This window comes from Ruditapes philippinarum, unplaced genomic scaffold (genome assembly GCF_026571515.1).
Source record: "Ruditapes philippinarum isolate M1 unplaced genomic scaffold, ASM2657151v2 ctg9939_1_1_1_1, whole genome shotgun sequence".
NCBI lineage: Eukaryota > Metazoa > Mollusca > Bivalvia > Venerida > Veneridae > Ruditapes > Ruditapes philippinarum.
This window is the reverse complement of record NW_026863935.1, coordinates 56,413-82,215: the sequence shown is the minus strand read 5'-3', so window position 1 is coordinate 82,215 and position 25,803 is coordinate 56,413. Positions and strand designations below refer to the sequence as shown.

The window sequence follows — 25,803 nt, the reverse complement described above, 5'->3', positions numbered from 1 at the left end:
ATTTAACCTGTACAAATATTTGTTAAGAAATGGTATAGATTGTACGAACGCTGCGAGAGTCACAACCAATTTTCAGACTTAAAAAGTTTTTAAATACTGAAAATGTTTTGTTTCCATTATATAAGAGTTAAAAGTCTGTATCTAGTAATATTTTCATATCTGAATAAAATAATTAAATAAATGACGCCCTCCAAATCTGATTTGTCCTTTCATACTCAATACTGTCGCAGGAATTCCTGAATAATTATATAATTGTACATTTATTGTGATTGTGTTACAGCCCCAGCATTAAACAATATCATTCATACATCTTGTTCTCCAAACAACTGGAACGTCACGGTAGACATGGAAAAACTTAACTACAGGTAATAAAAAATACTTAATAAGCAGTTTAAATGTCACTTCTTTGCATAATAATGATACCCAGATCGTGTTAACCAAAACTGCTGTATCATCACCTATATCATGTATGAAAATATCTTCCACAACTTGTTTAAACTGGTTTGAATAATGGGGTTTATTTCATAATTCACGGCAACTATTTGTAACGAATTATGTGTAAATGCGATCAAAGTTTTAATACCGAAAGAATTTAACTTTTGTAAATAAACAGCAACAAAAATACGAAAAAAAAGAGAGAAAAAGAGTAAAAATAAATAATAAAAAAAATTAAGAAACTTAAAAGGCTTTTGATTTATGGTATAATATTTCTTTTAAAGCAGCGTATCACCAGATTCATGCACTATTTCATTAAAAGTTTGAAAATGTATTTCAAAGTGAAATATTGTGAAGAAATCGAAAGGAAGCAATCTACACATTACAAATTACACTCACAGCCCATGTAAATTACTCAAATGTGGTCAAACTGTTCAAAAACAGCCTTTACTGCGTTTGTAACTCAGTATAAATATGGTGACAAGAGCCACCGCCGGGCGTGGGCAACGCTCGACTTTTTACTTTTTCTAAACGCAAACAAAGAAAGGTTTGAACATATCTTAACGTTTCCTTTTTATAAATTTAGTTGGTCTGTCTTGTCACATTAGTTTTGTTTATATATTTTGTATATATATATGAATAGAAACATTACGCAATTTCTAAAAATAGCAACATTACGCAATTTCTAAAAATAGCAACATGACGCAATTTCTAAAAATAGAAACAATGACGCAAATTCTAAAAATAGAAACAATGACGCAATTTCTATAAATAGAAACAATGACGCAATTTCTAAAAATAGCAACAATGACGCAATTTCTATAAATAGAAACAATGACGCAATTTCTTTAAATAGAAACAATGACGCAATTTCTAAAAATAGAAACAATGACGCAATTTCTAAAAATAGCAACAATGACGCAATTTCTAAAAATAAAAAGAATGAAGCAATTTCTTAAAATAGAAACAATGACGCAATTTCTAAAAATAACAACAATGACGCAATTTCTAAAAATAGAAACAATTACGCAATTTCTAAAAATAGAAACAATGACGCAATTTTTATAAATAGCACCAATGACGCAATTTCTAAAAAAAGAAACATGACGCAATTTCTATAAATAGAAACATGACGCAATTTCTAAAAATAGAAACAATGACGCAATTTCTATAAATAGAAACTATGACGCAATTTCTTAAAATAGCAACAATGACGCAATTTCTAAAAATAGCAACAATGACGCAATTTCTAAAAATAGAAACAATGAAGCAATTTCTAAAAATAGAAACAATGACGCAATTTCTAAAAGTAGCAACAATGACGCAATTTCTAAAAAAGAAACAATGACGCAATTCTATAAATAGAAACAATGACGCAATTCTTGTTGTTGTTGTATATATATATATAATATACACACACACACCAATAAATATATAATTATGGTCATTTAATGCACAAATCTGAGAAAATTCAGTAATTTAACCTTCAAGGTCAATGTCATTAAAGAGCCCAAGCAAATTTGGGTTTGATAAACAACGAGATCTGGTCCTTAAGAATGTTCTGTTATAATATGAAATTGATCCCTTCAATAATAGCAAAGTTACAGTCAGTTACCGCCAAAACAATGAAAATTTCAATAATTTGACCTTCAAAGACAATGTCATTAATGAGTGAAGGTCAAGGTCTTTCGGTATATTTTTAACAGTTATCTTTGAAGATTATTATGTTCAAGTTTCAAGACAATCCATTCAAAAATAACAAAGTTACAGCCAATAATAGCAAAAAAAAAATGAAAATTTCAATAATTTGACGTTCAAAGTCAAGGTCATTTATGAGTGAAGGTCAGGGTCTGTCTAGTTATTTTTATGGGATATCCCTGAAGATAATTATGTTCAAGTTTAAAGACAATCCATTCAAAAATAACAAAGTTACAGCCAATAATAGCCAAAAAAATGAAAATTTCAATAATTTGACATTCAAAGTCACGGTCATTTATGAGTGAAGGTCAAGGTCTGGCGGGTTATTTTTAAGGGATATACTTGAAGATTATTATGTTCAAGTTTGAAGACAATCCATTCAAAAATAACAAAGTCACAGCCAATAACAGCATGAACAAGCAAAAATTGGACTTTTAACCTTGAAGGTCAAGGTCATTTATGGATGAAGGTCAAGGTTAGTGTGGTCTACTGAAAGGACTTGTCCCAAGGGTTGTTGTGGCCAAGTATGAAGACAATACACCAAGAAATAAAAAAGTTATGATCCAGGTACAAGTTTGCGGACGGGAACGGCAACGGCAACGGCAATGGCACCGGCAACGGCAACGGCAACGCCGACCTGACTATAACAATACCTCTACTCTTTTTTTTTTTCAAAAAAAAAAGTCGAGCTAATAAATACTAAAAAAAATCGATCATTATTCGCACATAGCATTAAATTATTATTTAAATCTTAAATCTGTTTACTTTTCTTAAAATGTTAGTACATTTTTCTCAGGTTTGAATTTATTGAAATATTTTGTCATCTCTGGAGGCATGCAGCTTTAATACTTTTCTTTTTTTTGTAACGTCTTACTGTTAACGTATAACCATATATATAGAATCAAATTATTTTGTTAGATTTCCAGGATCGGTGTCGTCGGATATATACCTGGGTGATAATACATGTACAGGCAGACAGTCCGGTCATCAACTGCTTCTTTATCATGACATTCACGGTTGTTTAACAACAAAAACTGTGCGTCACCTTTTATTTTATTTTCTCAGTTGCTTTTCTTACGAACATTTGTAGTTGGTAACAGAAAGATGCAAAAGCATCAAAACAGATCCCGCAATGATTAAGATTCGAACTTGCGGTCTCCCGCTTAGAAGCGAAAGTAGCAACTCTCAAGGAAATAAAATAAATGAATTGATTCCCCGACACAGTTGATAAGTTTGATCGGTAGGTGTATGTTAATCCGTAACACACGTTTTATGTTTATGATGACGGAATGACCTATTTTCAAAAAAAAAAACTTTTCGGTTTTTAAATCAGAAAACAATTTCTGTTTTTAAACAAAGCATAGGAGCTGGACATCCGGGACAAGTCCTGTCCCCCAACCCCTTTTCTATGATTCAAAAGTGTAATAAAAATAAGATTAAAACATGTATTCTTCAAACAAATAACTAAACTATAATTATATTATTATAATATTCGACTTCCGGGACGAAAACATGACGACAAAAAGACTACGAAACGAGGCCAATTATCGTTTCTTCGACTTCTGGAGCTAAGACACGACGACAAAAAGACTCCGAAAAGTGGCCAATTATTGTTTCTTCGACTTCTGGAGCGAAGACACGACGACACAAAGGCTCGAAAAAGTGGCAAATTTTCGTTTCTTCGCCTTGGAGGCAAAGACGCGAAGATATGGAATGGCAGAAATCAGCCGCCATACAAATGAGCCATTGACTATGATGTGAATTCAATGACAGAAAATAATATTGACCTCGGGCAATATGTCATACATTATTATATAATCTATAAATAGCTTTGAAATGCCTTTCCCTGATTGGCTAACAAGCAACTTTTTGTAAAAAATACAGGTCAATATCAGAGTTTATTATATAATCTATAAATAGCTTTGAAATGCCTTTCCCTGATTGGCTAACAAGCAACTTTTTGTAAAAAATAACAGGTCAATATCAGAGTATATTCACTGTTTTTTTTCCTAAAAATAGATTTTCAGAGTATATTCACCGGTTTTTCTTCTAAAAATAGATTTTCTGGAAATCCCTAAAAGACGCGAGACTTTGACATGACGTCACGCCAAGATTGTTGCTATTATTCTGAAGAAACGTTCAGTTTAGTGTAGTCATGAGAGTCAAATTAGTCTATTTTAGTTACCGTTTTTCATTTTTAAGAAAAATAGGGATTAGCATGCCAATGGAAAGGGCCAAATTATGGAAACAGTAGACAAGTTGAAAAATAATTATTTCCGTCGCATGCAATGGCAGATGTGATAAGCCATATAATAGCTATTTATAGATTATATAATAAAACAGATATGTACTTTTTAGCTGTTGAATATGATGTGATATGTACTGAAAAATTAATATTGACCTCGGCTATCGCCTCGGTCAATATTAATTTTTTCAGTACATATCACATCATATTCAACAGCTAAAAAGTCCATATTTGTATAATATTCACTGTTTTTTTCCTAAAAATAGATTTTCAGAGTATATTCACCGGTTTTTCTTCTAAAAATAGATTTTCTGGAAATCCCTAAAAGATGCGTGACTTTGACGTGATGTCACGCCAAGTTTGATGTTATTATTCTGAAAAAACGTTGAGTTGGGTGTACATAAGAGTCAAATTAGTCTATTTTAGTTACCGTTTTTCATTTTTAAGAACAATAGGGATAAGTATACCAATGGAAAGGGCCAAATTATGGAAACACTAGACAAGCTTCTGTCGTATGCAATGGCAGATGTGATAAGCCATATAAAAGCTATTTATAAATTATATAATAAAACAGATATGTACTTTTTAGCTGTTGAATACGATGTGATATGTACTGAAAAATTAATATTGACCTCGGCTATCGCCTCGGTCAATATTAATTATTTCAGTACATATCACATCATATTCAACAGCTAAAAAGTCCATATTTGTATACTATATGACATTGCTCATACATATTATACAACGTTATAAGGTTTTTATGCTCATTGTATGAGGGAATCAATGGCTTCCTAGAATTATTTCATTTACGGACCCGAAAGTTTGTCTCTAAGCTTAAAGCTTCGTACACATTCGAACTGGAATAAAGTTAAAAATAAGTTCCGTAGAAACTTAATATAATGATTAAACAAGGTGTATAGTTATTAAAACTTATCAAAGCTCGTCATAATTTTGTATAAGTCCGTAATATTTCAATGATGTATTAAAAGAATTGGATGAAATGTGTCCATGCTGTTTTTATAACAGGTGACGGACAAAGAAATCATGTTCACCAACCAGCTTGTTTATGCCTTTCACGACCCTGATTACTCTTTCATCATAAGGAGTTTTAATTGGACAGTTGATTTACACTGTCTAGTTCCAAGAGACCAATTCGTTCACAGCAATGTCACATACACCAATCAGAACATTGACACCGCTAATTCAATACTTAATACCAGTAGCACATACAATATCAGTACTCTTTTTTTCTCCGACCCAAACTTCATGACGGTAAGTGGTTTGTTTTAAGTTTAAAGGGAAATAAACGCAATTTCATTTTTTTCTATTTTGACAAATTATAGCCTATTTGTGAACTAAACATTTTATAAACCCTTTTTTAAATTATTGTTATTAAGAAGAAGTGATCACGTCACTAACACTTGTTACAGAAGACCGAGTTGTTATGCCCCCCTTCGAAGAAGAGGGGGTATATTGTTTTGCTAATGTCGGTCTGTCTGTCTGTCTGTCTGTCTGTCGGTCCGTCCGTCGGTCTGTCGGTCTGTCCGTCGGTAGACCACATGGTTTCCGCTGATTATCTTGAAAAGTATTTATCACAAAGTCTTCATATTTTACATAGTGATTGGTCATAACTAGTAGATGACCCCTATTGATTTTGGGGTCACTAGGTCAAAGGTCAAGGTCACAGGGACCTTAAATGTCAAAATGGTTTCCGCTGATTATCTTAAAAAGTATGTATCACAAAGTCTTCATATTTCACACAAAGATTGGTCATAACTAGTAGATAACCCCTATTGATTTTGGGGTCACTAGGTCAAAGGTCAAGGTCACAGGGACCTTAAATGTCAAAATGGTTTCCGCTGATTATCTTAAAAAGTTTGTATCACAAAGTCTTCATATTTCACACAGTGATTGATCATCACTAGTAGATGACCCCTATTGATTTTGGGGTCACTAGGTCAAAGGTCAAGGTCACAGGGACCTTAAATGTCAAAATGGTTTCCGCTGATTATCTTGAAAAGTATGTTTCACAAAAGTCTTCATATTTCACACAGTGATTGGTCATAACTAGTAGATGACCCCTATTGATTTTGGGGTCACTAGGTCAAAGGTCAAGGTCACAGGGGCTTTAAATGTCAAAATGGTTTCCGCTGATTATCTTGAAAAGTATTCATCACAAAGTCTTCATATTTCACACAGTGATTAGTCATAACAAGTAGATGACCCCTATTGATTTTGGGGTCACTAGGTCAAAGGTCAAGGTCACAGGGACCTTAAATGTCAAAATGGTTTCCACTGATTATCTTAAAAAGTATGTATCACAAAGTCTTCATATTTCACACAGTGATTGGTCATAACTAGTAGATGACCCCTATTGATTTTGGGGTCACTAGGTCAAAGGTCAAGGTCACAGGGACCTTAAAATTTGAAAATAATTTCTGCTGATTATCTTAAAAAGAATTCATCACAAAGTCTTCATATTTCACATAGTGATTGGTCATAACTAGAAGATGACTCCTATTGATTTTGGGGTCACTAGGTCAAAGGTCAAGGTCACAGGGGCTTTAAATGTCAAAATGGTTTCCGCTGATTATCTTGAAAAGTATGTATCACAAAGTCTTCATATTTCACATAGTGATTGGTCATCACTAGTAGATGACCCCTATTGATTTTGGGGTCACTAGGTCAAAGGTCAAGGTCACAGGGACCTTAAAATGAGAAAATGGTTTCCGCTGATTATCTTGAGAGGTATTCATCACAAAGTCTTCATATTTCACATAGTGATTGGTCATCACTAGTAGATGACCCCTATTGATTTTGGGGTCACTAGGTCAAAGGTCAAGGTCACAGAGGCCTTAAATGTCAAAAGGGTTTCCGCTGATTATCTTGAAAAGTATTCATCACAAAGTCTTCATATTTCACCTAGTTATTGGTCATAAGTATTATATGACCTCTATTGATTTAGGGGTCATTAGGTCAAAGGTCAATGTCACATGGGCCTTAAATGTCAAAATGGTTTCCGTTGATTTTTCCATAATTGAACACTTCCATGTACCCATTTTTGGAAAGTTTCTTTAATAAAATTACCAATCATGTGAGTCAATGGCTAGAAAGGGGGGTATATGTGTCGTTCGACATTCTTGTTTCTTTTGTTTTGATTATTTATTATCATTATTATTTTGTGTTTCTAGTTCTTTTTAGAATACAGATACATATATTCTTCTGAGAAGATAAACGTTTTCCATTTGAAGTGTTTGATACCATATTATAAAATGCTAATTGTTCTTAATTTCAAGTTTATTAATTTAATGTCTGACAAAAAGTAGCGTTCAAATGTCTGCACTTGAAATAGAAGATCATTTTCGCAGGTACGGTAAGAAGAACTCTAAATGAAATGACATATTTTTATGTAGCATATGATACATGTAACCTGTAGATTCAAATATTTGCTGGTTAATAACTGATAGAAATAAAACTATTTGTGATCAAATATATTAGCTTAAAGTTAACATTTTCTGTCATTCCAAATAAAAATTTCAGACAATATCTGGAAATCCAATAAGAGTTCCAGTTGGTACAAATGTGTTTGTTAAGTCATTTATCACTGACGTTGACTGGACAATGAAGATGAGGTTACATACTTGTTACATGACAATACAAGGTGGAAAATATTATCTCATTAAAAACGGGTAAGTTAGAAAATATGAGCCGCGTCATGACAAAACCAACATAGTGCGTTTGCGACCAGCATGGATCCAGACCAGCCTGCGAATCCGTGCAGTCTGATCAGGATCCATGCTGTTCGCTAGCAGTTTCTTGTCTGTAAGCGAACAGCATGGATCCTGATCAGATTGCGCGGATTCGCAGGCTGGTCTGGATCCATGCTGGTCGCAAACCCATTGTGCTGGTTTTGTCATGACGCGGCTCATATCATAGTGTACTTCTATCAAGGAACTTCTTTCTTACACACCACTCTGAACACCAGATGGTCTAGTGATATCTGGTATCTTTTAAAAGTTGCTCAGTACAACGTTCCAAATGTATGTTTTCGATATTATTCTTTCTGTCCGTCGAAGTCATTGATTCCAATATAAATTAGTGTTTATTATCAAAAGAATGTTTTAAAATTGCTTATCTAAACAAGTTATGTATACATGTATATACATTTCAACCATAAATGAGCCGCGTCATGACAAAACCAACATAATGGGTTTGCAACCAGCATGGATGCAGACCAGCCTGCGCATCCGCACAGTCTGATCAGGATCCATGCTGTTCGCTATCAGTTTCTCTACTTGTTATATGGTTTGTAAGCGAACAGCATGGATCCTGATCAGACTGTGCGGATGCGCAGGCTGGTCTGGATCCATGCTGGTCGCAAACGCACTATGTTGGTTTTGTCGTGACGCGGCTCAAATATATATTGACTTGACTTGAACGGATATTAAGAAAAAAAAAACTTACAAGCAGACAATAGATGCATACATTATCATTTGTTGTATTTCACAATTGTGTTTTAACTTTATTTGAAAGGTGTGAAGTAGACACAAATACTCATCTACTATCACAGACTGATCACGAGACGAAGTTTGTGTTTAAAGTATTTGACACGACAAGTACACATGATGTTTCCGTCAAGTGTGATGCCATACTCTGTGACATGTCAGATGGTAAATCGGCACAACAGTGTTCCCAGCATTGTTCTTAAATACAGAAATATGCAATTGTGTGATTATTCCTATTTGTAATAAAGTGACTGTGTAGAAGTAAACTACATGTATCTTTCTTTATAAATTATCAAAGATATTTAATAGATATTCGTTTCTTTGAAGTAAATATTGTTGGTATATATACTCTTTTAATTAGCATTGTTTTGTTGTTTGTTGGTTTCTTGTTTGGGTTGTATTTTATTTGCTGTTTAAACGAACTAGGTGACATTACATGTATCTTGAAAACATTTTCCTGCTATCTAACTTACTCCAAAACTAACACACTGACCTTCCTTTATGCAAATGCAAATTAAATACAATAACAAATGCAAACACTTCTACGATTTAACGAGTTGCCTTACATTAACGGGCAAAAAGAAAATTATTCGACCAAGGAAATGTTCGTGATTTAATTAAGAAGTGTATACTTTAATGTATGTGGATACAGATTAAAACGATTCATAGGGACATAATGAAAATACAGCAAAATATGCATAAGAAAAGGTAAAGGCAAGAGAAATGTATCATATGATCAAGATTATAAGCCGATCTTGTTTTTAGCTCAACTGTCACAAAGTGAGATTTTGTGATCGTTATTCGTCTGGACGTCCGTCCGTAAACTTTTACTTTAAACGACATCTTCTCATAAACCGCTGAGCCAGTTTCATCAAAACATCACAGGAATGTTTCTTTTGTTGTCACCTTTACAATTTGTACAAAAAATCGAATTACATGCAGAACTTTGGTTGCCATGGCAACCAAACGAAAAAAAAACCTTATGTAATCGTCTTTAAAAACCCAAAGAGCTAAGATATTTAAAATGAGACATTTTCTTGTGGGTGTCTACCAAATTTGTTCAAATGAAAGCTGGTATTAAAATGGCCCTGCCCAAAGGGGTCATTGGTTTTCCTTACATTTATAGAGTGTAAACAAAAAGATCTTATTAAAACGCCAACGAGCTAAGGCTTAGTCTTTTAGCATTAAAACATCTTCTGTGAGTGTCTACAAAGATAGTTCAAATAAAACACCTGGGATCAAAATTGGTCCTGTCCCAAGGGGTCATTAATTTTACTTATATGTATACAGGTAGTTAAAACAAAAACAAAAAAAGTCTTCTAACAGAGCCAACGAGCTTCAGCTTAGATATTCAGCATGGAATGTCTACCAAGTTTGTTCCAATAAAATCCATTGGATGAACTGGTGCCGTTCAAGGGGTAATTTATTTTCCTTATATTTATTTAGTGAAGACATAAAAAAGACTTCTATTATTTATTGAATATGTGGTATCAAATATTGTATATATACTTTTTTAAAAAATGTTCAAATTATAGCTCTTGGCTCAAAATTGACCCCATCCGGTGGAGCATAGATTTTTCTTATATGTATTAAGTAAAATACAATGTCTTCTTTCAAACAACAAGAACTTAAGCTTATTTTTTGTTTACATTAAACAGTATCTAGGAGACCTCTACTAAGTTTGTTCAAATTATAGCCCTGTGATCAAAATTGGCCCCGCCCTTTTGGGTCATGGGTTTTCTTTATATTATAAATACTTCAAGAATCTCCTTGAAAACTGCAAGGGCTACATCTTACGAAATTTAATAAAGAATCAAAGTCAGGTCAGCCTCAACAAAATTATTCGAATTATACCATTGGTGTCAAAATTGTCCCCACCAGAAGGAAACATAGATTTTCCTAATAGCAACCAGTGACTGACTCACATAGCAACTATTAGCTTTACATAGCAAAATACAATTAAATAGCAACCAATGACTTTCCAAACATCCATAGCAACCATTAAGTTCCCTAGCGACTATTGCCTTTCCATGACAACCATTGGTAGCAACCATAGACTTTTCATAGCAACACTTGATTTTAAAGCAACCATTGACATTTACAGCAAAACAGACTTCAATAGCAACCAGTGGCTTCCCATAGCAACCAGTGACTCACGTAGTAACCGTTGACATTCCAGAGCAAACATATACTTTTTTAACACTAAATGACTTGACATAGCAAACATTAACTACCCATGACAACCATTGCCTTTCCAGAACAACCATTGATTTTCCAAAGCAGCCATGACCATGATTTCAACCATTGATTTTCCTTAGAAACTACTGACTTCCATCATAAGCACTAACTTTCCATAGACATAATTACATAGCAAGCATACACTTCCATGACAGCAAGTGACTTCCACAGCAACCAGTGACTTTCCATAGCAACCATATACTTACATGACAACAAATGACTTTCCATAGCAATTATTGACTACCATTGTAACCATTTACTATACATAGCAACCAGTGACTTTCATAGGAACCAGTAATTTTCCATAGCAACTATTGACTTCCAAATAACTAATGACTTCACATAGCAACTAGTGTCTCACATAGCAACCATTAACTATCAATTGAAACAAAAGGCTTCTTTAACACTCGGTGATTTTTCATTCTTTCCAGTGACTTCCTGTAGCAACCCTTGACTTTCCATAACAACCAATGACTTCTATTGCAACCATTGACTTTCAATATCGACAATTGACTTCAATAGCAACCACTGAATGTCTAAAGCAACCAAAGACTTCCATAGCAACCGGTGACTTTCTACAGCAAACATTGACTTCCATAGCAAACAGTACTTCATATAGCAATTAGTGACTCTGATAGCAACCATTGTCTTTCAATAGCAAACATTGACTTTCCAAAAGAACCATTGACTTTCCTTTACAATCTTTCAATAATGACTATTGACTTTTGTAGCAACCAGTGACTTTATAGCAGCCTTTCATAGCAAACTGTAAATTTCTGTAGCATCCAGTCACTTACATAACAAACATTGACTTTTTTTATCTGTCATTGAATTTTATAGCATTCAGAGACTTCAAAAGGAAACCACTGATTTTTAATAGCAACAATCAGTGTAGCCCTTAGTAACTATTGTTGTCCCATTGCAAAGGCAGCTATTAATGTTTTACACAAACACTATTTCAAATACAAAATAATATGAACTTTATGATATCAGTTTAAGATTAAATTTTTGTATCTGCTTTCGCTTATTAGTTCACTTGTACCTTTAAATTTTATTATTTTTAATCAGATGAGCGATATTAGGACCATCATTGTCCTCTTGTTGTAAGTACTGGTTTTGTCATCAACAGAGAGAAACCACATCTGAAATTGGCGATATGTGATTTTCAGGTAAGTAAACTCGATCACATTTATTTATTGTTTTGTTATAGAAAAGTCACAATTTGATGTTTTGTTGTTATTATCACGCTTCTTAATAGCTTTTTATCGTATATTTAAAACATTGTATTCAATTAAAAAAGTCGTTACATCATTTTGTATGTAATAAGCATAAAGATTGTAATATACTGTTTTTGGGCGACTCTGTAAACTATTGGTATGGTCCAGCTGTGCTTATATTTTGAACGTTTATAAAAAGTTGAAATGCTCACTCCTTGTTTGGCGTTTACACTATTTGGTGTAGGTTTCATTTTTGTTAAATTAATTGAAACTCATTTGCAAAGAGGCTAATATAATTTAGTTCAACCCTCGTGAAACTTACACTCATTTTGGTACCCAATTATACCATGAGGTGTATTAACATATGCATTTTTCCGAATAAAATCGACCATGTATTTGGCAATGGTAGTCATTGTCATCAAATTATGTAGTAATATGTTCTAGCGATATCATGTAATAGCAACATAAAATAACTTATCGCTATTGAAAGTGGTAGAACGAAATATTCATTTGAGACAAGTGTTTTTTACCTAGGCAATAATGTCAGTTGAATGTTAAAGAATGTTTAACATTTGGATGTTCGAATTTCTATTGAACTAGTCATTGATCTTCTGGAATCTAAAATCATACAACACTTAACTTGGGCATTGTAAAAAACTGTAAAATCGACGACATTGGTAAGATTTATTCTAACTAAAAAAGTCAGTATATCGTTCAATCCTAGTATCTACTCCTTGTGCTTCTTTTTCAAGAGTACTGTATGGGAATAAATGCCCATGACGCAAATGATACTGGTTTAAAGACCCAATTATCTTGTTTCTGAAGAAAAACACTTCCCGTAGAGATGTGTGAAGTTGGCGGCCCCGCGGCCTGACGGCGTGAAGTTGATTCGACCATGAATATAACACTGAAACGTTCGCTCTGCCTACTGCGCTATCAAGGCACATAAAAATCTGACGTTTTACTTTGTGTTTTATTCATAAGGCATCAGCTAGATTTACCTTTTTTATGGAAAGCCATGGCTGTCTTATATTGTTCTTTTTTAATATATTTAACCATTTGGATAATTTATAAGTTCGCTTCGACTATAAATGGATTGAAAACACCTTCTAATTTAACCGGAATCCATTATGTTAATCCACAGCTACAACATATGAAACCATACCATCAGAGTTAGCAATATATAAGTTGATTTTCTCGATATATGATTCCAGTTCTTCAATATGTGGTACCAAAGTAGCCATATATGGAACCAGATATCCTGATATTAAACCGAGTTATCACAAATATTAATTCATTTTTCAATACATTTGTATATGAAACCAATGTATCAATTTATGAAACCAAAGTAGAAATATATAAGTTGGTTATCACATTATATGATACCAATTCTTCAATATATTGTACCAAAGTAGCCATATATGGAACTAGATGTCCTGATATGAAACCGAATTTTCAATATATTAATTCATTTTTACAATTTATGAAACCAATTTATCAATGTACGGAACTAAAGTAGCAATATATGACTTGATTATCACTTTATATGATACCAGTTCTTCAATATATGGTACCTAAGTAGATATATATGGGACCAGATGCCCTTATATGAAACCGAATTATTTTTACAATATATGAAACCATTATATTAATGTATGGAACCAAAGAGGCAGTATATAAGTTGATGTTACATTCTATGACAGCAATTTCCATTACATGGAATCAAAATAGCCTATTTTCAAGTCAACAAGTCAAAGGCCGAGGTCACTGGGTTCTGTTATTACAAGGCATACACTTTTTCATAAAATCAATTATTTGACTGGTTATTTTGACAACTTTGTGAATAGATTAACCTTGATGTGTCCTACTGGCCATGCCCATTTTTGATCAAAGGTTAAGGTCGAGATAAACTTATGTTTAAATATGTTCTTGTTTATGGTCAGTACGACTCAGTAGCTTAAATTATGACTAAAACCTCGTAACGATAAGTTTTGCCCTCCCATCCCATTTTAAGGCCAAAGTAATTGAATGTGACGTTAAATTCAAATATTTCCTTATTAAGAAAATGTGCAGTTTGCCATTAGTGAAGCACGCTGGTCTTTTGACAGTTCAACAAGGAATATTGGCGCGAAACTATAATACCGGTGCGAGGATAGAATACAGCCTTTAAAAAAGCCTGTCAGTATAATGACATTTTGGTTCCACGCATTGCTCATTTGGTTCCATATATTGGAAAAGTGGATTCATATACTAGCAACCTATGACAATATATTGAGAAATTGGTGCCATATAATGTAAAAATCAACATTAATATTGAAGAACTGGTATCATATAATGTGATAATCGTCTTATATATTGCTACTTCGGTTACATCAATAATAAACTGGTTTCATATATTGTAAAAATGAATTAATATATTGATAATTCGGTTTCATATCAGGACATCTGGTTCCATGTATTGCTACTTTGGTACAATATATTGAAGAATTGGTATCATATAATGTTAAAACCAACTAACATATTTCTACTTTGGTTTCATAAATTGATAAATTGGATTCATATATTGAAAAATTAATTGATATATTGATAATTCGGATTCATTTAAGGATATCTGATTCCATACATAGCTACTTTGGTACCATATATTGAAGAACTGGAATCATATATTGAGAAAATCAACTTATATCACGGGGGAGAATCACGCCGTTCGTTACCCAAACAAACAAGATGGCGGATGCAGCCAAAAAGTAGGGTTTTCCCTTTTTCTCTGAAATTCGTGATGTTCTAATGTAAAAGTACATATAACAACCTTCAATTTCCTGGCACACATGATTTTATTTCATGATGTTTCGTCCCGTGCTTCATCTGGAATGCGCGTCACCAGATTCGAAGCGAGAGAATTTTCCATCGATATCTATTATGCCACCAGCTATAAAGATTATTATATCCGATGGTACAGCATTGTTCAATTAATAATTTCTGACATGACCAACATTTTTCAGATATCTATCATTTCCTACATAAGAATAATTCATTATCAGCTGATTGGACAAATGTAAATCCACCCAGTAGTTAAATGCGCCGTACGTTATCATTGATAACGTTATCATTTCCGGAAAATGCTCCGATATTAATATTTACAGCAGTAAATCTAGCACGAATGGGCATGACTGCTTAGATGACGACATATTAGTCAGTGGTTTCAGTTAACATACATATATGTAAAAGAAACGGTGAATTTGAGAGAAAAAGTCGTACGTTACCACGATCAAACCGATGGAAAATTCTCTCGCTTCGAATCTGGTGACGCGCATTTCAGATGAAGTACGGGACGAAACATCATGAAATAAAATCCTGTGTGCCAGGAAAATTGTGGAGAAGGTTGTTATGCGTACTTTTACTTTAGAACATCACGAATTTCAGAGAAAAAAGTGGAAACAACTACATCTTGGCTGCATCTGCCATCTTGTTCGTTTGGGTAACGAACGGCGTGCGGCGTGATTCTCCCCCTTGTTATATATTGCTAACTCGGTTTCATACACTGACGGTATGGTTTCATATATTGTAACTGCGGATTAACATAATGGATTCCGGTTAAATAAGGTGTTTTCAATTCATATATAGTCGAAGTGAACTTATATATTATCCAAATGGTTAGATAAATTCGAAAAGAACAATATAAGACAGCCATGGCTTTCCATATTTTTTTCGCTCTTATTATGTAAACAAAAGTTCAAGTCGAACTCGATAACGTTTACATTAACGGGTCATACCATTATGATATAAATGGGTTGTGCAAGTTATTCAGTTATTTCACTTTGCATTTTTATTGATATATAGAATATGGATACGTACAACTGAGCAGCGTAGTGGTAAGATGTTCTGATTATGAGGAGAAAGTTGGATGATATATTCTATTATTCATTTAGTGTTAAGTGTCTTGCTCAAGGAAATAACGGCTTGCCCCTAACTGGCTTTGTGCCAACACGGCGAGCGATACATAGATGACTAGTCCGACGCGCTAACCACTCGCCATAATAATACTTTAATTTATTTATTATAAATATACATGCATAATAAGTACTATAATATAGTAATGATATGGTTATAAAGATATTTATTTCGTGTACAAGTTATGTTTTTATTTTCAAAATATGTTAGAAAATAATATGACCGTTATAAAATAAGATTCTATTCTAAATATTGGCATCATTGTAACAAAATGTATTTTTACCATTATTCATGCGGTGTTGAGGTATAACAATTATGCGATACAGATCGAAATGGGTGCAAAACCTTAATAATTTTAATAAGAAATCAAAGGTACTGTACATTTATTCTGGGAACATCTGTATATACAACACCATAAGAATGTAGTGTTGAAGTACAGCAATAGTAAGAACGATATATTGATAAACATGTGATGCATGATAATAATTTAAACAATTACATACACGCAACATACAACATATACAGATGTTAAAACAAATCAATGTTAAAACAAATTATAGCGTTAAAATAACAACATGGAAACATTCAATACATTTTCACCTGAATAACGACTAATTTACACTTGTGCTAGCAATCGGAATCCGGACCATTCAACCTTTCAGTTTCATCCAATAACAAGGAGGAAATCATTTAGGGTATGACCATAACCCCATGCTATAATCACGAGTTATTGTTAATAAATGTGTAAGCAAAAGTTATTTTGTAAAGTCAGTATACGTAAAGGATGATTACCTGACTTATACTCATGGTTGGGACGGGGAGAATATCTTGGATGGGACCCGAAAAAAAATGTTTTAAACCATTCATATTTGTTACAAAAATTGTACACCATACATGTACATTAGCCTGCGTTCCAGTCTGTCATTCTTATGTGCTTCTTTTCGGCTGATCGATATTATCAAAAACACGAACAAGTATGAAATAACACGTGTGTATGTAATAAATAAGCAAAAAATATCAACGCCTGAATCCTAGGCGTACCATACATAAAACAAGTTTACGCCGCTACCTTCACAAAAATGATAAAAGATCTCTCAAAGTGATCTTTGGCTTATATATCTTTTAAATAACAAAAACTTCAGAAAAATTATAAAATAAAGAAAAAAAGTGATCTCAAAGTGATTTTTTCATTTTATATATCCTTTAAATGACACTAATTATCTTTAAAACTTCATTAATGCCGTTTTATTGTAAAGATAACATTTCTACAACATTAAAATTTTTGGCCGTGAGGCAGCTGGGCTGCCAGGCCGCCAACTTCACAAAAATGACAAAATAAAAAAGTTCTCTGAAAGTGATTTTTCTTTTTATATATCCTTTAAATAACAATAATTATCTTATGATTTGCACAATCCTGCGTTATTTTAAAAATTTTGCAATATAGGATATAAACGACGATTATATTAATTATTGTTGCATATCGAATCAATATCAACTTCTGCATCTTTCTTTCCAAAAATATTTCTTTTAGTGAGAGTATAGTTTTTTTTGAGTATAAGGCCGTTTTTCCCCTCCAAAGTGACATTACGCCGCCTGTCAACCAAGCTGAGGGGTCGTTATCACTTTCACGCTAAGATGTCTGCAAAATCCCCCATTTTCTTTAGACATGCTATTTGTATAAAACAATGGTGCAGCAGTATTTGTATTGACATTATTTTGATTTTTTGACCAAATATCCTGGCATATTAACAGATGGAGTCAGTTAGTTTATTTTACAAAAAAATATATCAGTAACTTTGTATATATGAAGACAATAAGTTATATAGCAGGTACGAAATATTATCTAGATGTTATCTACATCTCTAACGAAAGTTAAAATAGAGAGAAATAAAGAATCCCTAAAGAACGTACAAACGACAAAATGAAAACGTTGCAGGCTCGGTTTGATTGAGCCTGTTCATGGACGGTAATGGAATGTGCAAGTAACCGCCCACGCCCCCTACCACTGGCTTAAGCAGTATTCAACATTTAACATGACCTGGTAAAATTTGGAATTTCGAAACATCCGCAGATGTGTTTATATGGCGGTTATCATGGAACATTCATTGTGACACATTAGTGCCATTCCATAAAAAGCGGCATATGGCCCCCAAGTAAAAAGATGCGTGTGCCCTAAACAGGAAAACAATGGGCGGAACTAAATCAAATGGAATTTTGAATGGGGATCAGAGGTTATGAAGCCTGGCTTTACCACAATGCATTAAACAAGGAAAAGTTTAAACAAATACTCTATTCCTTCCTTTGTAACAATTATGTCAATTAATAATCACATAATATATTATAAGGTCTGATATAACATTATTATTTTATATCGTACTTAACATATATAGTGTCAATAAGATGCTGCAGTAGAAAAATTACTTGCAAATAATATGAGAGGATATGCAATGAATATTTTATGTGAAATTATCTTACATGAATATTTCTATGATAGCTCAATGAATTAAGATTAAATATTAAGATACATCTGCTTCAATAACATCATACCTGATCACTGTTTAAATTTAAAACCGAGGTCTCACCGTCTGGTGTATGCGAAACTTATTTTGAAGTGGATAATATTGCGTTTTATCACAAAACGTATCTTATGTACAAATATACATATAATCATATTTCATACTACAAAGTTATGCAAGGGCAATTTTCTCATTAAATTTTAACAATTTATGCACAAATGCATTATATATCAGTGATTTCGCACATAAAACCCTTAAAACATATTTAAATGTTACTGTGTTATTGATATAATTTAATATTTATATGTTCCGCTATTTCAATTTTAACTATCTTTGAATTTGTAAACTGAAATTTTGTCAGAAACATCATCCTTGAAGTCAATAAGAAATATAACAAGATCTTTGCCAAATGTTTTATCTATAATTAATGCATGAATGCAGTTATTTGTTATTTTTTAAATACTATTATAATACATTGAACTATCCAAGAAAAGCATTACAATTTTATACACACCTCCTCTATCGTGTGTGACGGGTCTATACTTTTCGGATAGACCTGTTTAAACAAAAGAGAAACGAAATGAGAAAGCTCACTTCTATGAAACTATAGCAGTTATACGATTTTAAATTACCTAATCCATAACATCTTAAACGTTCTTGAAAATTCATAGTATATAAAAAATGTACCAAAAAAAAGTCATATCGAAAAAATATAACAAAAATATGTCCGTTTCAAACGCATTTATGATTCAAATAACGTCCATTTGAATACGCTTGTCCCCGCTACCACCGCCTACCCCCCCCCCCCACCCCTCCAGTTCTTCGAGTTGGGCTTTATCCTGCCTGCGAAAAATCAAACTGATATCTCCTGAAAACCGTAGAAGCCACGGCTTAGTTTAAAAAAATGCTACACAAGAACGTTAAAAGAATTTTGTATTGATGTACTCCAAAAACTTGCTTATACTGACATGCATATAAAGTGGATTGGTCTACAATGGGCATATCTCCCATTAGTATTTCAAATATCCATAGAAATGATTAAGAATTCGGACACTTTTCAAAAATTGCTAAAATAACCAATTTGTCACTGCCTGCCTTGCATTGATCCTATCTCTTGCTACAACATAGACATAGCTATTAAAATGCAGGATAACAATCAACTTATGTCATTTGATAGAACGAAACTAAGCAAAAAAAACAAATATTGTTTCCAGTTACTTAAAAAGAACTTTCAAGTAAATAAATCGTAGTACATCTTACACAAACGAACACTCGAATTACACAAATAGCCTAAAGTATCTATATGATATTATACAGCACAATTTAATACTTATATGAACACTATTGGATAAAAGTCACGACTAACAGTTAGCTGTTCTTTATAAAGAAAGTGTATATAAAAGCTGTCCTAACACAAATCATATGTGTTTCAATAAAACTGATTGGCTATAAACTAAAGCTTTTCACAACAAATATTGCTATACAATTCTTTGTGTCAACTGCCAGTTAACAATTCTTTCACTAAACAAGTCTGTCACCACACAAATCTTTCGTTGAAGACGTCTTTAACTGAACTATATTATATGTGCTTCAATAAAACTGACTGGCTAAAATCTATAGATTTTCTCAACAAATATATAGTTATGCAATTCCTTTTTCTAACCATAGGTTAACAATCTTTCCGCTAATCAGGTCTGTCACCATACAAATCTTTTGTCACAGAGTGTTTATGAAAACAGGATGTTCTTACATTGCCAACAGCTCGTTGAAAATGTCAGATACTCCGGAGCATAATTGGCATGATCTGGTGTGTTGTTCTGAAATAAACAAAAAACTAAACAGCAGATATTTGTTCAGATATATAAATTTGGGTGAGGAGGGTGGGTTTATCGATGATGTTCCTTCCAGAATTGTCCAAGGGGGAATGAGGCCGATTAAGATAAAATTACAATGATAACCTAAAGTATGACGTCACTCGCGCCCTTTCAGCTCTTCTATTTATACCAAAACATATGCGAACACCAGCCCAAATCGGAACAGAACATCCAGCCTGAGATGATGATAGCACGATTCATTTCTTAAAAATAACACACATTTATTTCTTGAAAGAACATAAATGCATTTATTTTATCTACTGAAATAAATAAGAAACGACCGTCATGTACTCACTTAATTCTGATTTTACTTTGCTACACTGATGCTTTGGCCTTATGTTTGTGCGAGTACTGTGCCAGCAGCTTCTAGTAATTTTGAAATAATAACCAAGACATTTTAAGTGGAATAAGGCCGTGACTTTAATGATCAGAAATCCAATAGTCATAAATGGCAAGTACCACAAGAAATAACAATACGGCACAAAAATATATCTAATTATAAACTGATGGAGATGATGAGATGAATAAAATGAGAAGAGAATCTCTAGCCAAAATGCATAGAGATTGAATAGACAACGCCAAGATGCGGAAGCTATTGCAATAAGTTTAACCTGCCATAAAACAATGTATGGGGAATACACTGATTAAGCAAGGAAAAACTAGTAAGAAAATGAGGCTAAGATGCACAACACTTCCTCTTTAAAATGAAATGATTTACATATTGAAATCCTTTATCAATGTTCTATGTTATTTTTGTGCCTACCGAAATATACGTAGTGTGTTGAGGGCCACAAAATATATTACTGCGTAAAATTCATCCAGATTTAATTTTGATTGATTAATCAAAGCAAGGAACATTTTTACCAGTAATTACAATTTCAATTAGTTCTTTAAATGAAGAAAGAAGAATATCTAAGCCAATATCTACGGTGGCACAGAGGTACGGTGGCACAGAGGTGACATGTGGGTGTCTTTATTTATCTCGTTCCCACGAGATAATAAGTCGTTCCCACGAGATAATATCTCGTTCCCACGAGATAATTATCTCGTTCCCACGAGATAATAAGTCGTTCCCACGACATAATATCTCGTTCCCCACGAGATAATTATCTCGTTCCCACGACATAATATCTCGTTCCACGAGATAATAAGTCGTTCCCACGAGTTAATTTATCTTGTTCCCACGAAGATAATATCTCGTTCCCCACGAGATAATTTCAGCCAATCAAACTCGTATAGTGGAAAAATTAAAAGTTATTTCCCTTTTTTTTTAACAAATGCTAAAATGGACTTTTAACAATCAGGCTAATATTAGAAACCTTTATCAGATACTTTCATGAAGATTGATTACCGGCAAATAGTGACTGTGTTGCGAGAACAACATGGGGTATATTATTGTCAATAGACTTTATATAGACTTTTAAGGTCTGAAGGACTTCAACGAAGGTCGTACTCTGATCATCTTTTCAGTTTAGACTTCGTCCAGAATGAAATTCAGGCCAGCACACGGATAGCAGGATTATGCGTGAAAGATGTCTGGCAAAATGGTTTATATGTTCGATAGGCGACATAGCACCCCATTCTGTTACATGGATCCCGAGGGTAAGGAAAAATAGCACACCCGTCATTTATAAATGTATAGCCACAAATAACAAAATGTCATGTAAAACTTGAGACACAGACAATGACAACAAACGTCACACTATTTATAGACTTTCTTTATTGTATCCATTATCATATATTCCTTTATGTTATTTGCGTGAACAAAAAAGCCTGCTTCTGTATGAACCCTTCATAAAACGCACTACCCAATTAAAGGAGAAATCACACAGCACTCCAGCAGTATCCAAAGCCACATGACCCTATGCGACCAAACATTACTTTGTTAAGGGTAAACCATAGCAACGATGTTGGCCTATAAACATGAGATACATACAGGAGAGAATACTTTAAATGCGACGTGACGCTGAGAATACAAACAACGAGAGAAATACTTTAAATGCCACGAGACGTGAGATTACAATACAGGAGAGAAATTCTTTAACTGCGACGAGAAATGAGAATACATTACAGGAGAGAAATACTTGAAATAACGACAGAATGAGAACTATACAGGATAGAAAATCTTTAACTGCAACGGAGACATTGCGAATACATCACAGGAGAGAAATTCTTTAACTTCGACGGACAATTAGAATACATACAGGAGAGAACTTCTTTAACTGCGACGAGACATTAGAATACATACAGGAGAGAACTTCTTTAACTGCGACGAGACGTGAGAATACATATAGGAGTGAAATACTATAACTGCGAAGAGACATGAGAATACATACTGGTTGGCCTTGAATGTTGGAGTTATTTCTGGACGAGTCTATAACTGGATGGATCAGAGTACGACTTCGTTGAAAGTCCTTCAGCCTAAAAAGTCTATACTAATGTCTTTATTGACATAATCAATAATTCCCATGTTGTTCTCGCAACACAGTCCTATTTGCCGGTAATTCAATTTTCATGAAGTTTTATATAAGGTTTCAATATTAGCCTGATCTGTTAAAGTCCTTTTAGCATTTGTTTAAAAAGAGGAAATAACTTTTAATTTTTCCCACATACTGAGTTTTGATTGGCTGAAATTATCTTGGGAACGAGATTTATCTCGTTGGAAACAGATAATTAACTCGTCGGGAAGATTATTATCTCGTGGGGGTTTTAGTCGTGGGACACGAATAATTTTTATCTCGTGGGAACGGGTATTATGTCTGGAACGATTATTTTCGTGGGACGAGATACATTATTCTGGGAACGAGTTTATGTCGTGGGAACGATTATTATCTCGTGGAACGGATAATTATTCGTCGGGAAACGAGTATTTTAGGAGAGAAATTCTTTCTGCGACGAGAAATGAGAAATAATACAGGAGAGAAATTTGAATCGACAAGAATGAGAATACTACAGGATTAGAATCTTTAACTGCAACGAGACTGGGAATACTGCAGGGAGAAACATCTTTACTTGACGAGACTTAGAAATAATGCAGGAGGGAAAAATTCTTTAACTGCGACGAGACATTAGAATCATTCAGGAGGATTTCCTTTAAAACTTCGACGAGACATGAGAAACATTCAGGAAGTTTCTTTAAATTCGACGAGACATGAGAAACTTCAGGGGTATTCTTTAACTTCGACGGACATGAGATCATTCAGGAGAGATATTCTTTAAATGAAGACGAGAATAGAAGAATACATTGGGAGATTTCTTATAATGCGAGGAGACGTGAGAAACATAATATAATATATTTATTTAGTATACATATAATTAAACAGTTTTTATTCCTGTATGATATGTATTCTTAACATTTCTTCGCAGTTAAAAAGAATTTCGCTCCTATCTGTATTCTATGTCTCGTCGCATTTAAAAAGTTTTTCTTCTCCGTATGTATTTCACCTCTGTCAATTTAAGTATTTTCTCCTGTATGATTTCTCGTTGTTCAGTTAAAGATTTCTTTTGTCGTATTCTCATTTCGTGCGTTAAAGAATTTCTTCCTGTTTTTCTCATGTCTCGTCTCAGTTAAAGAAGTTCTCTCTTATATGCTTCTCACGTTCGCCGCATTTAAAAATCCTCCTGTTGTATTCTCTTCAGCCGCTTTAAAAGTGTCTGTCCTGTTTATTTCTTATGTTTCGTCATAGCAGATTAAAAGATTTTTTCCTGTATTTTCCTGTCTCATTCGCAGTTAAAAGAATTCCTCTCCAGTATGATTTTTCTTCTGTTGTATTCCATGTTCGCACAGTTAAAATTTTCTTGTGTATGTATTCATTTCTCGTCGGATTAATATTTCCCTTCCGTATGTTTCTCACGTCTCCGCGCGCATTTTTTTTCTCTCCTGTATGTATTCTATGTGTCTCTTCGCAAGTTGAGTATTTCACTCCTTTATGTTCCCAGTCTCGTCACGTTAAGAATATCTCTCCTGATGTATTCTCCATGTCTCGCGTCGCAGTTAAAGAAGTTCTCTCCTGTATGCTTTCTAAGTCTCGTCGAAGTTAAAGAATTTCTCTCCTGTATGTTATTCCCATGTCTCGTTGCAGTAAAGATTTTCTATCCTGTATGTATTCTCATGTCTTGTCGTATTTCAAGTATTTCTCTCCTGTATGTATTCTCATTTCTCGTCGCAGTTAAAGAATTTTCTCTCCTGTATTGTAATCTCACGTTCGTGGCATTTAAAGTATTTCTCTCTTGTTTGTAATTCTCACGTCAACGTCGCATTTAAAGTATTTTCTCCTGTATGTATTCTCATTGTTTATTAGGCCAAACATCGTTGCTATTGGGTTTACCTTTAACAAAGTGAATGTTTGGTCGCATAGGGTCATGTGGCTTTGATACTGCTGGATGCTGTTGATTTCTCCTTTAATTGGGCTAGTGCGTTTTGAAGTTCATACAGAGAGGCTTTTGTTCATCAAACTAAATAAAGGAATATATGATAATGGATACAGAAAAGAAAGTCTTTATAAATATGAACGTTTTGTTGTCATGTCTGTTTCTAAGTTTTTACATGACATTTTGTTATTTGTGGCTACATTTATAAAGACGGGTGTGCTCATTTTCTTACCTCGGGACTCCATTTCGGAGAAGGTTCTATGTCGCCTGATCGAACATATAAACCATTTCCAAAATTTTTACGCTAACCTGTATCCGTTTGTGCCTGATTTGGGTTTTTTCGGGGCAAAGTCTTAATAAGAGGATCGATTTAACCCTTCGTTAAAGTCCTTCAACCCAAAAAGTCTTTTAAATGTTTTTGACAAAAATTTCCCCATGTTGTTTCGCACCGTCCTATTTCCCGGAAATTTCATTTTCATGAAAGTACTTGTTAAAAGGTTTCAAAATTTAGCCTGATTGTTAAAGCCCTTTTTACTTTTGTAAAAAAAAAGGGAAAAAAACTTTTTTTTTTCCACTATATGATTTTTGATTGGGCTGAATTATTCGTGGGAACGAGATATTTCTCGGGGGAAAAATAATTAATGTGGGAAAACGAAATTTTCTGGGGAACGAGTTTGTCGGGGCGATTTATTACTGGGGGGGAACGAGTAGTTGTGGGAACCCTTATTATCTCGAGGCAAGACAATTTTGATA

General features: G+C 33.6%; 2 protein-coding genes across 2 annotated transcripts in view; both read left to right on the top strand.

Annotated features, from left to right (window-relative positions):
* The first annotated feature begins 211 nt into the window (after positions 1–211).
* Positions 212–9,152, top strand: LOC132723877 (uncharacterized). The gene is made up of 5 exons (XM_060708679.1): positions 212–365; positions 3,052–3,169; positions 5,405–5,650; positions 7,919–8,067; positions 8,912–9,152. The coding sequence occupies exons 1-5, from the start codon at positions 346–348 to the stop codon at positions 9,084–9,086; spliced, it is 708 nt and encodes a 235-aa protein (XP_060564662.1). The 5' UTR covers positions 212–345; the 3' UTR covers positions 9,087–9,152.
* Positions 9,153–12,243: 3,091 nt separating this feature from the next.
* Positions 12,244–25,803, top strand: part of LOC132723876 (trimethylamine monooxygenase-like) — a 32,338-nt gene continuing 18,778 nt past the window's right edge. The window contains exon 1 of the mRNA XM_060708678.1: positions 12,244–12,290. The gene's annotated coding sequence lies outside the window, so the exon portion shown is untranslated. The remainder of the gene's footprint in view (positions 12,291–25,803) is intronic.